Source organism: Lepidochelys kempii, chromosome 6, assembly GCF_965140265.1.
Source record: "Lepidochelys kempii isolate rLepKem1 chromosome 6, rLepKem1.hap2, whole genome shotgun sequence".
NCBI classification, from domain to species: domain Eukaryota; kingdom Metazoa; phylum Chordata; order Testudines; family Cheloniidae; genus Lepidochelys; species Lepidochelys kempii.
Genome location: NC_133261.1, coordinates 41,974,167 through 41,991,733, shown reverse-complemented (window position 1 = coordinate 41,991,733; position 17,567 = coordinate 41,974,167). Strand labels below are relative to the sequence as shown.

General features: G+C 41.3%; 1 protein-coding gene across 1 annotated transcript in view; it reads right to left on the bottom strand.

The window, feature by feature from the left end:
* CCDC73 (coiled-coil domain containing 73) overlaps positions 1-17,567 on the bottom strand; it is a 140,480-nt gene that overhangs the window by 13,138 nt on the left and 109,775 nt on the right. Inside the window, exons 15-16 of the mRNA XM_073350326.1 lie at positions 12,539-12,725; positions 9,786-11,357 (exon numbers count right to left, since the gene is read on the bottom strand). Of these exons, the coding sequence (XP_073206427.1) occupies positions 9,786-11,357; positions 12,539-12,725 (1,759 nt within the window). The remainder of the gene's footprint in view (positions 1-9,785; positions 11,358-12,538; positions 12,726-17,567) is intronic.

Below are 17,567 nucleotides of genomic sequence, written 5' to 3'. Positions count from 1 at the left end.
TTAGTCTAATTATAATGTTCTATTTCATTAGTTTTTTGTTGTTTGGTTTTGTTATTATTCTTCAGGAAGGTCTACTATTTCCCAGTTCATCCCAGTTCACCCTGGAGATCATGTGTTGTGGCTGCTCTCTGGAACCTATCAATGTCACTCCCTAATTCACTGGCAGAATTGTGATTGAGTGGGATAAGGAATTCCCTCACATAGGCTGTTAACTATTTCTGCAATGCACCAGTCTGAGAGCAATGCATTTGTATTGAGAATTGAAGTCAGGTATCCCACATGGCAACATAATCTTCTAATCTAACCAGATGTATAAATGTGTAAAAGTTTTGTAGTTACTTACCCTACTGTGCCTGTATTTCTTTGAGATCCATTGTCCACATGGATTACACCCTTGGTGTGACTGTCAAGCATTTGGTGAATACCCAGTGCTGCAGAAGGACCAAATGGCTGAAAAGAAGTTACTCAACTTGTGCAGTAACTATGGGTTTTCGAGATGTGTCCCCCTATGGGTACTCCACTGTGGGTGTGTTTGCGTCCCTGTGCTGCTGATTGGAGACTTCAGTAGCAGTGTCCATTAGGCCTGCACATGTGCTCTCTCTGCTCTGGCTGTACCATGAGGCTAGCCAGCACATAAAAGCTACCCCCACTCAGTTCCTTCTCTACAGAAGACTCATTGACAAGAACTCTGAAGTACAGGGGAGGAGCGTGGGTTGCAGAGCACCCACAGGGATACATATCTCAAAGAACCATCATTACTGCACAAGGTAACTTCTTTGAGTAGTGTCCCTATGGGTGCTCCACTGTAGGTGACTCCTGAGCAGTACCCCTTCTGGACGGCTGGGACTTCAGAGTCAGGTCAGTTACAGATGACAGCACTGTGGAGCTGAAGATGGCATTGGAGGCGGAGTCCCCAGTGATCACATAGTGTTCTGCAAAAGTGTGGACTGATGCCCATGTCGCTGCTCTACAGCTCTCTGAGATAAGGCTATTCTGGAAGAAGATGAGGAGATTGACCTTGTGGCGTGTGTATGAATAGAGTCTGGAAGGGTCATGTTGCGAGCTTGGTAATACTGTCTGATGCAATTTGAGACCTACTTGGAGAGCCTTTGGGCTGATGTTGCTGAACCCTGGGATCTTTCCACAATGGAGCGGAAAACCCTAGGGGACTTCCTGAAGACCTTTTACCTGTCCAGGAAGAAGACCAGGGCTCTCCTGACATCTAGTGTATGCAATACAGCCTCCCTGTTGGTGAGGCTTGGGGTAAAAAATTGGAAGGTGACTCAGTTGATTCATGTGAAACAGGGAGGTTGGATGTGTTCTGAGCAGAACCTGGCAAAAGAGGAATTCAGATTAATTGGTGGGGACATATTATTTTTTTGTCTGCCCACTGGCAGGTAGGCACTACCAACACTGGGGTTTGCTGTATGGTTCTTGCTGAGTCTAAGGTGGTTTAATAGGGAGGAGTGATCTTTGAGGAGGAGGTAGAATGGAATATGTCAAGTTAAGGAGTCAATGGTGAGTGTACTTCCAGTGGTATTTGGAGAGCGTCTGCAACTCTTTGCTAACTCCTGGAAGAGACTAGTCATCTTCCAGAGATGGTGGGGAAGGCATTACTGCTTCACCTGTGGAGAAGGAGAATATGGTCCTCAGTGTCAGTTCTTCCTCGGCACCACCCTCCTGTTCCTCTATAATGTCTTGTGGAGGCTCTGAAGCTCTGGATGCTGCGGCCGAGGGGGTGTGTCTTGAGGGTTGTCAGGTGAGGCTTGAAGCCTGAGAGGCATGCCAGTGATATGCTGCCCAAGGGTCCCAATAGGGCCAGTCGGGAGACATGGATCCTGGCGGTGGTGCCCATGAGTGGCTGAACCAGGATGGTGGTGGTGGGGCCCCCTGAAGGCATATTTTAGGGCTTTGTTGATTCTGAGCACCATATGGGGCCTGAGTGGAGTATTGTGATGCCACCTCCTCTGGTTCACTGTCTGAACCCTCACTAGAGAGTGGAGGAGCATGGCATGGCATATTCCCGTGCTAAGCACAGGCTCAGTACATAGGTCCCGGTACTGAGAAGCAGGGACTCCGGTACGTCCGATATGCGGAGGTCCCTGGAGAGGCAGGATTCCACTAGTATTGATTATCCTGGTGTCAGTGCTGGAGGGACAGGGATCTTGTCCATATTGGTTGCGCTGGTGCCGGATGAGGCATCTTGTAGCGCTTTCTGAACTCTTTCCAGTTTTTCAGCATCTTTATTGAAGTGTGAGCCCCAGAACTGGACACAGTATTGTCTCATGCCATATACAGAGGTAATACTAGCTCACTGCCTCAATATTTCCCCGATTATACCTAACTGGAGGCTCGTGTTCTGTTGCTTATCCAACATTACCCCTAAGTTCTTTTCAGTTTCATTGCATTCCAGGATACGAACTACCATCTTTAATTTGTGACCTACATTCCTTGTTCCTAGATATTTGACCTTGCATTTGGCTGTATTAAAACATTTTATTCAAATGAGCCCACTTTTTCAGGTGTTCTAACTTGGTCTTTATAACAGGCCTGTCATCATTATTTACTGCTCCATCAATGTATGTGTCATCTGTAATTTTTACAGTAGTTACGTTCTTCCACATAATTGATAAAGATATTGAATTGCATTGGGCCAAGAATAATGCTTGTGGGATCCCACTAGAAACACAATCATAGGATTTCAACAATTTCCACCCCACCATCAACCTCAGCCTGGACCAGTCCACACAAGGGGTCCACCTCCTAGACACTACAGTGCTAATAAGTGATGGTCACATAAACACCACCCTATACCGGAAACCTACTGACCATTATACTTACCTACATGCCTCCAGCTTTCATCCAGACCACATCACACGATCCATTGTCTACAGTCAAGCTCTAAGATACAACCGCATTTGCTCCGATCCCTCAGACAGAGACAAACACCTTCAGGATCTCTATCAAGCGTGCTTAAAACTACAATACCCACCTGGTGAATTGAAGAAACATATTGACAGAGCCAGAAGGCTACCCAGAAGTTACCTACCACAAGACAGGCCCAACAAAGAAAGTAACAGAAAACCCATAGCCGTCACCTTCAGCCCCCACCTACAGCCCCCAACTAAAACCTCTCCAGCGCATCATCTAGGATCTACAACCTATCCTGAAGGACGATCCTTCACTCTCGCAGACCTTGGGAGACAGGCCAGTCCTTGCTTACAGACAGCCCCCCAACCTAAAGCAAATACTCACTAGCAACTACACACCACACAACAAAAACACCAACTCAGGAATCAAACCCTGCAACAAACCTCGGTGCCAACTCTGTTCACATATCTATTGAAGGGACAACATCATAGGACCTAACCACATCAGCCACACCATCAGGGGCTCATTCACCTGCACATCTACCAATGTGATATATGCCATCATGTGCCAGCAATGCCCCTCTGCCATGTACATTGGCCAAACTGAGCAGTCTCTACGCAAAGGAATAAATGGACACAAATCTGACATCAGGAATTATAACATTCAAAAACCAGTAGGAGAACACGTCAGTCTCCCTGTTCACTCAATAACAGACCTAAAAGTGGCAATTCTTCAACAAAAAAACCTCAAAAACAGACTTCAACGTGAAACTGCAGAATTGGAATTAATTTGCAAACTGGACATCACCACATTAGGCCTGAATAACGACTGGGACTGGTTGGGTCATTACAAAACCTAAACCTAATTTCCCCCATACTAATTTCCCTCTACTGTTACTCACACCTTCTTGTCAATTGTTTGAAATAGGCCACTCTCATTATCACTACAAAAGTTATTTTTCCTCCCTTGGTATCCTACTGTTAATTGAATTGTCTCGTTAGACTGACCTCACATTTGGTAAGGCAACTCCCATCTTTTCATGTATTTATATCTGCTCATGTATTTTCCACTCCATGCATCTGCTGAAGTGGGTTCTAGCCCACAAAAGCTTATGCCCAAATAAATTTTAGTCTCTAAGGTGCCACAACGACTCCTCGTTGTTTTAACCATAGGATAATACCCCATTTCTAATTATTTTTTGAAGCCTACCAGTTAACCAGTTTTTAACCCTTTGAATATAGTACAATGATTTTGTATAGTTTTTGTTTAGTGTTAATTTTATCATCATGTGGGACTAAGTCAGATACCTGACAGACATGTAAGTATATTATGCCAACACAATGACCTTTATCAAACAAACATGATCACATTAAAAACAATATCACATTTGTCTGACAAGACCTATTTTCCATGCTTATTAGCATTAATCACACTGCCATACTTAATCCTTTACTGATTTTGTCCCATTTCTGCCTTTCCATGGTTTTGTCTGGGATCAGTGTCAGGATAACCAGCCTAAAGTTATCCAGTCATCCCATTTACCCTTTAAAATAGATACTCAACATCAACTTTTTTCCAGTCCTTGAACTTTAACAAATCTTGGAATAATGAGAATCATCATTAATTGTTGAGAGCAATCCTTAGACAATTCTTTTAATATTCATGGATGCAAGTTATCCAATCCTGTCCATTTAAAACAATTTAATGGTTGCTGTTTAACATACTTCCTTGTTACTGATGGCACAGAAAATATTTCCTTATCGTTTTAAGATATGAATACATCACCCTGCTTCTGTCCAAATACAGAACAGAAATATAAATTGAATAGTTACCCCTTTTCTGCTTCATGATTGACAATTTTATCATCCTTATCTACTCTGAGACCTGTATCAGTGTTTGGATTTCCTTTGTTCCTGCTATATTTCATGAATTTCTTCTGATTTTTCTTAACCCTACTGGCCATAAAATTTTCATTGATATTATTACCCTTTTTTGACTTTAGCAGTTGGCCAATATCCAGGGCGTTCTTCCTTAAGGAGGAAAAATTGATGAGTCAGGTGCTTTTTTATTGCAATACTAGTCACAGAGAACATACAAAAAGAAAAGGAGTGCTTGTGGCACTTTAGAGACTAACCAATTTATAATGCTCAAATAAATTGGTTAGTCTCTAAGGTGCCACAAGTACTCCTTTTCTTTTTGCAAATACAGACTAACACGGCTGTTACTCTAAAAAGAACATACATAAAACCCTGTTTCCCTAAACATAGTAGGCTGTTTCCTTGCTCAGAAATTGAAGTCTGCCTTTTCAGTGAGTATTGTGCCCAAAATAACCTCTGTCTTTGTGTTCCTCCCAGGGCCATGCTCACCAGCACTTCTCTCACATTGGGCTGACTTTCTGTGGCTTTCTACCCCCACACACAGGGACAAGCTGCAACCAGTCAATCCTCTATCTTCTGATTTTTTTTTTTTCCTTCAAACAGTCCCAAGAAAACCCCTCACTTAGCCTATGTGCCTTGGCTGTTGATTGGCCTTGCCATGCACCCATTGTCTTGGGCAGTGGCTTCCTACTGTTGAAAGGTACTTAGCACACACATCAACTTTAATGAGATCTGTGATGCTCTCTCACATATGGTATTTGCAGAGCAACATCCTATAGATGCAGTTGTAGGTCCATAAGCTATTTCTAGGTCTCCTCTGTGACACTGTGGATATCATCCAATTCACCTCTCAATCTATACCTGGGGCACTGCGTTATGATGTGTTTCATGGTTTAGATGTTCTCACCACAGTAGCGCAAAGGAAAGTCTTTCATTTTACACTTGTACATCAAGTAGCTGCATCTCCCATGGTTTGTTGGATGCAGTTCAGTGTGGTCCAAAGTCTGCGTGGCTGGTCAAAACTGGGAGGGTGGCTTGTCGGATCAGTAATAACCTGCTTGTTTGGAACGGTAGATGAGGTCCAGACATTTGCCGTTCCCTGACCAGATCTAGAAACATGAAGTGGTCCTTTGTTGTCTATAGTGGTTTTCGTGATTTCAGGCATTGTTGGGATATGTTAGCCATTATCTGCTGGATGAGAAGTTCAGGGTAGCCTTCGGTGAATTTAAATTCTCATGCTATGGCTATATCTTGATGGAAAGCAGGAGGTTTAATGTTGGCTAATACAGAAAGCCAGGGCAGAGGTGTTGATTTCTGTGACTGACTATAGATCAAAGACCCCTTTGATGGCAGCTATTAACACCTTCCATCACAATACATTTAGATTTCCATGTGAACTGTCTGCATTTAGAAAAAACACATCCCTGACTGACAAATTACACCGACAGAAGTACCAGTATGGACAGCGCTATGTGGGGGTGGATTAATTATGCTGGTGGGGGAGTTCTCTCCAATTGGCATAGAATGGCTACATGGGAGATCTTACAGTAGCACAACTGCATCAATGCTACTGTAAGGTCTCTAGTGTAGACATAGCCTTAGACGTCTGCAGCTGGCCTGTGACAGCTCACTCAGGCTTGCAAGGCTCAGGTAAGGGTCTGTTTAATTGTGGTGTAGACATTCGGACTTGGGCTGCAACCTCGGCTCTAGGACCCTCCCAGCTCGCAGCATCCAAAAGGCTAGGCTCCAGTCCAAGCCTGAATGTCTTCACTGCAATTAAACAGCCCCTTAGTCTGAGCCCTGTGAGCCTGAGTCAGCTGTCACAGGCAAGCCATGGGTTTTTAATTGCAGTGTAGATATATTCTAAGGCAGTGGCTCTCAACCTTTTCAGACTACTGTACCCCTTTCAGGAGTCTGATTTGTCTTGCATACCCCCAAGTTTCACCTCACTTAAACTACTTGCTTACAAAATCAGACATAAAAATACAAGTGTCACAGCACACTAGTACTGAAAAATTGCTTACTTTCTCATTTTTACCATATAATTATAAAATCAATTGCAATATAAATATTGTACTGACATTGCAGTGTATAGTATATAAAGCAGTATAAACAAGTCACTATGTGTATGAAATTTTAGTTTGGACTGACTTTGCTCATGGTTTTTAGGTAGCCTGTTATAAAACTAGGCAAATATCTAGATGAGTTGATGTATTCCCTGGAAGACCTCTGCATACCCCCAGCAGAGGCGCCGACTTTCTGAGTTCCCGAACGGTGCTCAAGCCACTCCCCCACTCCACTTCTTCCCCCTTCTGTCCCAGCCCTGGTGCACCCACAGAGTTGGCGCCTATGTCCTGAAGGGTTTGTGTACCCCTGGTTAAGAACCACTGTTCTAAGGCACATTTGTGTACCAATAAGTTCTGTACCAATATAAAGACAACCAATGAAATCTTGATCTTGCTCAGGGCCTCTGGAGGCTACCATAATATAAATATTACTTAGAATTTAGTTTTTAAGGGATCAGGCTGTGGCTTTGCAATGAGACAGAGGTCAAACCTTATGCCCATGAAGAGCTACTCACTTAAAGAACCTTCATTGCCCAGAGTCTCAGTAAAGTCAATGGGACTCTGCAATGGTCCATCCCTGTGGATTCATGGCTGTGGCCTACATTACGATGATCAGTTTTAATTTATGAGCTATCTTTTATTTAAAATTAAAGCTTCCTATTCTGTTTATTAATACAGTAATTTCTGTAATTGGGTTATTTGGTTGAAAATTTGTATTAACTCAGGCTCAGATAATTTCAGGGAGATTTGTTCAAACAAAAACATTGTACTCCTTTCTTGGGACCTTACTGAGGGCTGTTAGCAGAGCTGGAATCTATGCACAAGGAGCAGACAGGCTGAGGGATGGAGAGACTGGGTTTTATCATTCCCCACCCACCCACACTTCTGTAGATTATATCTGACGAAGTTGATACAGCATGAGGCTATATTAACTCTTCTACAGTCCCATCTGTGTAGGGGGAAATTCCCTTTAACAGGGACTTTAGGATAGTTTTGGCTTGACGGAGCCCTTCTAGCATAGCTTTATTGGTGCTCTGCTGCCAGGGTGCAGAGGAAGGGAGTTTTCCTGGGTCTCTAGAGCCCCAATGCAGATACATAATAGCCCCTAAGCAGAGGGCAATGGGATTTGAAGGTGGAATTGTGGCTCATTCCATAAAGAGGTGGTGGGTGTGTGTGTGTCAAAGAAAGATGGAAACCTGCCAGGGAATGACCATCTAGTTCTCCTCCTACTATAGCTCATGGATTCTTCTGTCGAAGGGCCATTCAGGCCTAATGATGTATTTACTGGAACCACTAATCTGTTACTCAATAATTAGAGGTATAGCTTATCAATACAAAAATATTACATGCACAAATCCAGACATACAGAGATATATCAGAAATCGCCAAGACATGTGCATAACAAACATATGTACCCACGTGACCTTATTTTTACAAATTTAGCTTTTCTTTTCCCCTATTTCCTTCATTGTTTGTTTGTTTTTTCTTGTTGTGTCTTGTTTGCTTTTTTAAAAACATAAATACTTTGGGGCAGTGACTAAGGATAACGTTTTCAAAAGTGCTGAGGTAAGTTTGCGAGGAAGTCACTGGGACTTAAGCACCTAAATCATTTAAGTGCATTTGAAAATTTTACCCTATAGGTCTTATTTTTTTTCTAAAACACCTAGCACAATTTTGGATGCTGTAAAAATAATATTTTTTTTTAACATAGAGAAACAAAAATTACCTCTAACTGCTATCTTGATAAAAGGTTATTTGGAGTTTAAAAGCAGCACTTCTCATTAAAGTAATCAAATCTAATTGGTAGATTTATTGCAAAATAAATTATATCTACAATATATGCTTTATTTCTTCACATTTTACTAGAGTAAGTTTACAAATGTTTATAACAAAGTTCATATTGTTATTCACCCAGCTTTTGTGTATGCATAATATTGTTCAGCAAATAATCACCAAATTGTCACAATAGAAGTTAAAGAAAAAAGCCGTGAAAACCTTCTAATGGGCACATCTGTTTTTCTCTGCCAAAAGCATCAAAGGATAGAATCTTCTCCTTTCTCATTTTTTGCCATGTTCTGTTTATTTTGTGTGCGTGAGTTTTATCTGGATTAATAACATACACTAATATAATCAAACAAGCTATTTATGGGCCCAATTCGAAGAGGCACAGAGCACCCTACAACTAACATTAATTTTTGTGAGAGCTGAGGGCAGTGAAAAATTTCCAAGAGGTACTCAGCACCTCCCATGATCACACTCTTATCCCCAAACTAGTACTGTGTTTAGCCTTTATAATTGGGCCCCTCTTGCATCAGAGTCCATTAGCATGGATGCAGCTATCCACATTAGGGGATCATGATGCAGGATTGAGGTCTAGGTCTCTGAGCAGTAATGATAATGATTGCTATAGAAATTCCTATGAGAATTACATTTAGTTATCCTGGCACTGATTTTGTTTTACAAAGGGAGGGAAGGGATAAAGTTTATTTAGTCAGATAATAGAATAAACACAGAATAGGTCACTTAGTTGCATCTATAATGTGGGTTAGTTGAGAAATCTCAACATCTTAGTAGGGCAAATCTAAGTTTCAAAGATAATAGCTAAAATTATCAAAAGGTTTACATTTTTCCTCTCTGATACTACTTTACATTGAACAGAGAACTTCCATATTTAATTTTTTCCTACATACATATTCACTATTATGACAGGTTTCAGAGTAGCAGCCGTGTTAGTCTGTATCCGCAAAAAGAAAAGGAGGACTTGTGGCACCTTAGAGACTAACAAATTTATTTGAGCATAAGCTTTTGTGAGCTACAGCTCACTTCAAATGCATCTAATGAAGTGAGCTGTAGCTCACGAAAGCTTATGCTCAAATAAATTTGTTAGTCTCTAAGGTGCCACAAGTCCTCATTTTCTAATCACTATTATGCTCCTCTTATACTTTAAAATGTAAATAATTATTTCTCTTACCTAGTCCTGTTTCTTTCATGACAGCATTTATGCTCAGATTTTGACACTGTGCTTTTGAAAGAATCTTTTTGTTTTCTGATATATGTAGTAGTTTCTCTTTCAAATGGAAAGGCTCTTCGGAAGTTGAAGCCCACGCTGTTTGACTTTCAACTTGATTTACTCTCAGCCAAGGACTGAGATCTGAAAAACTTAAGTATACTGGCGTTTTCTCAGTTTTTTTATCTGAAGTTGAAAGATCAAAGGATGACCTTCCACTTCGGTTTACTAAATCTCCAGATGTCCTTATGAGTAAAGAACATGATTCTTCCAGGCGACCTTCAGCAATTTTCTCTCCTGGAACTGTATTATTTAATGACTCTCTTTTCGCTCTTAACAATGTATTCTCTAGTGCATTATCATTAATCACAAGGGATTGTCCATCCTTCATTTTGGGTATCTGAAAATCATTTGTATGAACTTTTTCACAGGGTATTTGTTTATCGGTGGTAATTTTGTTTATAACCATTTTTTTATGAATAATAGTCTGAGAAGTACATATATTTTCTGTGTTCAGAGGCAAAACAACATCTGTGCATGCATATGTATTTGTATCAGTTTCTGTCTGTCTAGAAATGTCCAGGTTATTTTGGTTGCTGTGCAGATCATTCAGATTTGTCCATTTATCTGCTTTTTCAGTACTTAATTTGAAATTCTCTAACAGAGACATATTAGTGTTATTTTCTTTTGTATTGTCCGTGTTCACACTTGCATTATCACAGAAAGTAGTAGGCAGAACTGGAGCATCACAAGTACTGTTCAGTGCACAGTTTCCATTAGTTGTGCTTGCAGTGTCACTGTTGTGTTTTTCTTGAATATCTGTAAGAATCTGTTTAAATTGAAATATATCTGAGGATATGCCACTGGTGCTTCTATTTAACAGATGAAGTGGTTGTGTTTTGTCTTGTTTATTATCTAAGTAAATGTCATTAGACTCCTGTAAGTGGCATTTCTGAAACTTTGTATGACTACTTTCTGTAACCTGAGACGGGATGGCAAAATTAAATTCAGCCATGGTTTGGTGGTTGGCTGCAGTTCTTTCAGTTACAGGACTGTCTTCTATGCCAATAACCTGTCTGGATTCTTTGCTTGGTGCTTCATTTATAAAGACACCTTTGTCATCCTGTGTGGCATCTGCCTTATCATTTGTATTATAAACTAATTCATTTGAAGCATTGCCAAATGTATGCTTGCTGGAGTCTGTCTGTTGACCTGCATCCATACTGCAGACACCAAATTCCTCAGTATTGTCAAAGAGCATCTTTCTTGTGTTCTCTGGGAGTTTTGCCAATGAACAAGATCTGTCCTGTGGCTTTAGTTCTGAACTTGCATTGTTTTTCTCCAAGAACATTTTGTCTGTTTTTCCTATATTTGCTGTCTTTTTGCACTCAGCAATACGTTCTGCCGCGGTCTGTCCTTGAATAATTAAATCAATATCTGTGCAGAGGGTTTTGCCTGGAGAAGCCTCCCTTTGCTTTTCTTCACAGTGGCTAGCAACGTTAAAATCATCCTTATAGTTTTCAAGAAGTCGTAAATCTATTAGGATGAAAATATTAGTGACAAAAACATCTGAATGTTAAATGTTTTGGTTTTTGCATAATGCAATTCACCAAGATGTATTGATATTTTCATTAATGTTCATTTTCCTCATACGTGAAATAGTTACAATTTTTTCTAAATATCAGAAAGTTCTAAATATCAGAGACAAATATTGTATTCATGTACTTTACAAAATATAATATTCAAACAGAACAATATACTTACATTTTTGCCTGTTTTAAAAAAAATGAAACTTAAGTATTCTATGACTTGGTTGTAATACTATCCTATTTGGTATTTGCCAGACTAGCTGATAATAGTCTCTGCAATTAAATTGCTTATAGCCACATATTTAGATATTTAACTTAAACAATTTCTTCAGATTTTTTTCATTCTACATTTAGCTTAAATAAAGTCACTAGTTTACTAGTGTAATTTTTCTCTTAATCCTGCTGATCTATAACTCATCAACCCTATTTAAGGGACAGTGTTCATACCATAGGAACATGCCATCATTTTCGGGTGGCTAAACAATGAAGAAAAGCAAAGGCATCTGATACTTACAGAAGCTGTTCACTGTAAGTATACTCCAATGCTATGAACATTTCTATTAGATAGCAAGAAAAAAGAAGATTCAATAAACCACCATATAGTTATGAAGCTCTTAAAGTTTTGACTTTCCATTGTTGTCATTTTGGAGGTTGGGCTTAGGTAAGTACCATTTCATGGGCAGGTTTAAAAAACTAAAAAAAAAAAAAAAAAGTTTTAGAGAACTCTATGAAGCATAAGTGTTTGTGGATGTGGCCTGCATGGAATAGTAATTATACCATTACATATTGAGCTATTGCAACCCTATCTCCTGCAAGCGTGTACAGATAGAAGGGAAGAGTGTCTCCCTCCTAATGCTCCTATACTAGAGCTGGGGATAAGCAAGTTTATCCAAACCTATCCTCACATCGGCACAGAAAAAACACTGCACCACAAGGGATGATGGAGCATGCAAATCATACTTGAGTGAGGAAAGCAGCTCTAGGAAGGATTGTGCCTATACTCAGAGCTTTGTGTACTTTACACAAAGTGGCACCTACTGACACCAAGAATTTCATTAATTTATATGAGAATATTTGATTTTGGGCGCTGAATCTCTCTCATTATATCGTGTATTTGAGTATTTATACCTTTGGCAACAATGTGATATGTCGCTTCAGTGCATCCAGTTCCATTACTTTGTTCAGTCTGTACTTTATCAATGTCTGAAGAGCAGCCTACAATATTTTTTACTTCAATGTCATCGTCTTGTCCAGGACCAGAAATACTATCATTTTGGATTGTAGATTGTGTACACTCATTTTCTTTCAGACTAGTCTGTCATAAAATGGAAGATATAGTTTATTAATTAGAGATAAAATATATTCAGGTTACTTATTAAAGTTTCAGATTAGATTTAACAGGAAGGACCTGATTCACTTTTTTACTACACCGCTGTAAATCAGGAGTCATTCTTTTGAAATTAAATTAAATTTCTTTTCTTACATATAGCAGTGTATTGGGCCCACAAGCTATATTCAGCAGGCAAGTTATTTGACTACTGGACTTTTCAGATAGATAACTCTGCATGATGTAAATATTAGAAGAATTTTCAAAGGAAGAAGTGTGAATAAAATTTGCGGACTTGGTCACTAAAGAGGACAGAGCTTCATCAGACGATCCCAAATGACCTGTCCAATAATAAACAAAGGCAGAAAAAGACGACTGAAGAGAGCAGGCAATTGCTAATTACACAAACACTTTTTCTTCACAAACCATTTGCTTTCTTTGTAAGTCTCCTTTTGTCCCTGAAAAAGTGATAGACATTTCTATTTACTTTTTTCTATAGGCTAGAGCCACAACTCCATTGACTTTTTCCATCTCGGGGTCTGATATCTTGTGTTTGCTCCATTACTATGGATTTGTTTGACGTCTCCTCTCCTTCTTCGCACATTGCCTGTCTCTCCCTCTATTACTCCAGTTTGTTGCATCTTTTCCTCCCATTCCCAGTATAGCCAAACTCAAACATTCAGAAATCATGAGTCAGGCTCCAAAAGTCATGAAAAAGGCTTTAAAATCACAAGTTGGGGGAGGGGAGAACGGCATTGTATTCTTTTTATTTGCCTCTTGGTTTTGGAGACATTAGGGTGCACTTCTGTCACATTTTTAAACTTTTCTCATCAACCATGAGAGTGAGAAATACTTTCTTTTTAATGAAAGGGAAGGTTACTTCCACTGTGCAGTAACTAGAGTTCTTGGAGATGTGTGTCCGGGTGGGTGTTCCACTTCAGGTGTGCTCAGACCACATGTGCCTTTAATCAGAGATTTTTGGTAGTAATGCCGTTCAGCCTGCACCTGTGCCCCAGTCCAAGGCTATATAAGGCTGCATAGGTGAACAGCCCTTAATTCCTTTTCTACTTCATAGTCGCCAGAGACAACTCCAAAGCAAAGGAAAAGGAGGGCAGGCAGTGGGGCACCCTAAGAGGGACACATCTCAAAGAACTCCAGTTACTGCACAAGGTGAGTAACCGCCTCCTCTTCAAGTATATCTATGGGAGCTCCACTTCAGGTGACCTACTGAGCAGAACCCTCAGCTGGAGGGGAGGCTGCAGAGCCCAGTCCAAGACTGTGTTTCCAACAGCTGCCTCTGATCTAGAAGACTTGATCACTGCCTAATGTTTGGAAAAGATGTGTGTGGAGCATGGACGATGGGTATCATAGGCTGGAGAGGCTGTGCGTCCCCAAACAGCCAGGCGTAGCTCCGCCCACACGCTGTCCCTAGACCCCCACCCCTCCTGCTTCCGGCTCCGTGCAGCTGGAGTCCAGTTTCCCTGTGGGGTAATCCCAGCTTGGACCGTGCCACCCGGCTTCCCGTCACTCTGGGGCTGCGCCACCCGTCCTCCCCGTGCTGCAGGGAGGTAGCCTGGGGCAGGGGCCTGGCGGCTCTGGTGGTGGGGGCTCTGGTGTGGGGCATGGAAAGGAAGGGGCCTTGGGTGGAAGGTGCAGGGCTGGGAGCTAGCCTCCCTCACCCAGTGGTTCACATGCTACCTGTGGTGTGGAGGTCCAAGTGGTGCCTTAGAAATGTCCAGAATATGAACACTCTTGAGTAAAGCCATAGATATAGACAGAGATATCATAGAATGAGCCAACATCCCAGGAAGAATCTGTATGTCTGCAGATTTATAGCACAATATAATGCAATCAGAAATCTACCTGTAGAGTCTCTGGGTGGAAATCTATGAACGTTTAGACCTATCTGCAATGGACACAGTCTGGATAATTTTCTACATCATTTAGTTCTGTCCAAATAAAAATTTAAAGCTCTCCTAACATCTCTTCTGTAGACTGGTGTGGCTCTAGGAAAATAAATGGATAACTTGGTTGATGTAAAACTTGGACAACACCTTGGATGAAAATTTAGGGTGTGGACATAATGAAACTTTGTTCGTGAAAAATATTGTAAATGGATGCTCCACAATCAGAGCCTCTCTTTTCCCAACCCTTCAAGCAGAGGTGCTACCCGCCAGAAAGGCCATCTTCTAAGATCAATTAATGAGAAAAGAAGTAGCCATTGGCTCAAAAAGAGGGACACACAAAACATCTAAGTACTAAATTCAAATCTCAAATCAGAATACGCCCCTTAACTTGGGGGAAAAGGTTCCTCCAGTCCTCTGAGAAACCTCACAGTTGTGGGATGAGCAAAAACTGAGACTCTCAACCGGGAATGAAAAGCTGTTTTAGCTGCCAGGTGGACCCTGATAGAGCTCCATAGATAATGCTGTCTTTTTCAGCTCTAGGAGGTAATCTAGAACAACTGAGAGTGAAGAGTGAGCAGATGAAATACATGTCTGGATATGCCAAAGGCTGAACCTTTTCCACCTGCGGAGGTAAGTATATCTCATGGAATCTTTTCTACTGTTCAGTAACACCTGTTGTACCTTGTCAGAACAAGTACACTCTATTCCCATGAGCCATCAAGGGGTCAAGTTTTAAGACACAGAATCTTCAGGTTGGGGTGAAGAATCCAGTTGGATCTTGAGAAAGAAGATAAGGAATGGATGGAAGGCTAATTGCCTGACAAATGGCTAAGTGAATCATGTAAGGATACCATATATGTCTGGGCCACACTGGAACTATTAATAGGATCCTGGGTTTGTCCTGCTTGATTTTATTTATCATTTTCAGAAATGGGGGTTGGAGGAAGTACATATAGCAAGCCTCTTGTCCGTGGAACAAGGAATGTCTCGTAAAGAGAGAGGGCCTAAGACCCTCCTTAAGCAAAAGTGTTCGCATTTCAAGTTGTTGGTAACAGTATCAGAGGTCTATTTCTGGTACTCCTTAACTCAGAAAGATTTCACTGAGAATCTAAGAATCCAAATCCGAAACGTAGTCCTGGGAGAAGTGCCTGCTGAGATTGTTGGCTATTCTGTTTTGTATCCTTGGGAGGTAAACTGCTGAGATAAGGTTGAAATTGGCTGTGCACCAGTTCCAGAGCTTTTTTGCTTTGGCGCACATGGAAGAAGAGCTGACTCTTCCTTGTCAGCTGATACAGAACATGCATGTTCTGTTGTCCATCAGGACCTTTATGGACCTATTTCTGATTAAAGGCAAAAGGATACAGACATTCCTGACTGCCCACAACCCAAGTAGGTTGGTGTGTAGTCATGTCTCTTGGGCAGACCACTTGCTCTGAGTTGTGTGAGTCCCCAAATGCACCCCCCACTCATCAGAGATGCATGTGTCTTGGTGACAGAAGGGAGGAGGTAGAACAAATGGAATCCCCTCACAGACATTGTCATGGTCTTTCCACCGGTTGAGAGAATCTTGTACTTGAGGAGAGACTGACATGACACCAACTTGGTCAGGATGTGGTTTGTTTGTTGTTGTTTTTGTTTTGTTTTGTTTTTTGGAGTATAAACAGTCCCTGAGCTAGCTCTGGAAACATCGAAGGCAGAGCCTGTCATGTTGCATCACAAAGGTGCAAGTTGCCATGTGTCCGAGCAGTTGAAGACAATTTCTTATAGATGTCTGTGGACTGATTTGAATCTTTGAGGTGAGATTTGTTATCAAGAATTTGTTGGAGGGAAGATAAGCCCTGGCTGATATCACATCTAAGGAGGCTCCTATGAACTCTATTGTTTGTACCAGGCTTAAAGTTGATTTCTCGATATTGAGCTGCAAACCTAGCTTGTGGAACAGGAACCTTGACATCTTTGTGGTGGTGAAAACCTCATCGATCCTTGAGTAGCCAGTCATCAAGGTACAAGAAAATAATTGCCAAACATTAAAAGGTAAGCTGCAACCACTACCAATATTTTTGAGAACACTCTTGGGTCAGACAAAAGGCCAAAGGGAAGTGATCCTGACTTATGAAAAACCACAGGAATCGTTTGTGAGACAGGTGAATTGCAGTTTGAAAGTAGGCATCCTGAAGGTCAAGAGCCAAAATCCAACCCCCTAGTTCCAACGATGGAATATAGCTGCAAGAGTCAACATTCTGAATGTTTGTGATTTCACAAAATTGTTTAGGAGTCTTAAATCTAAGATCAGCCTCCATCCCATGTTCATCTTTGGGGCCAGAAAGCAACTGGAGTAAAAGCCCCTCCCTCTGTGCTGAACTGGAACTGATTCTATGCACAGAAGGTTGTCAATTTCCTGCCTTAAGCGGTCGGTACTCATGAGAGAGGTCCCTGAAGAAAGGGGGATGGGTAGCAGGCAGTGAAGTAAAATGGATGTAGTACCCCAATCTGATAACCTATAGCACCCATTTGTCTGAAGTAATTCTCTCCCATGTGGATTCAAAGTGAGAGAGATGGTTGCCATAGTGTGGGAGGTGGGTGGAATGGTGTAGATGCAACTCCATTTTGTGGGGTTCTTTTGGGCCCTCGACCAGCTCATCAAACCCAATGCTTAAAGGATGGTAGGAGCTCAGTAGTGGATACAGAAGGTGTAGATGCTTTCTTCCTCTGAATTCTTTATTTCTTCCTGGGCAATTCATAAAGTCTCTGGAATCCTGAGAATGGAATGGGGCAAGATCTTTATGCCATTTGGGATCTGCTGAACTTTCATTTGCTTGTAGGCATGCAAATCCCAAGGAATCTCAATGTATCCTTAAAGGTGTGCAACCATTCATCAGTGGCTTCAGCGAACGGTTTGAGACCATCGAAGAGAAGGTGCTCA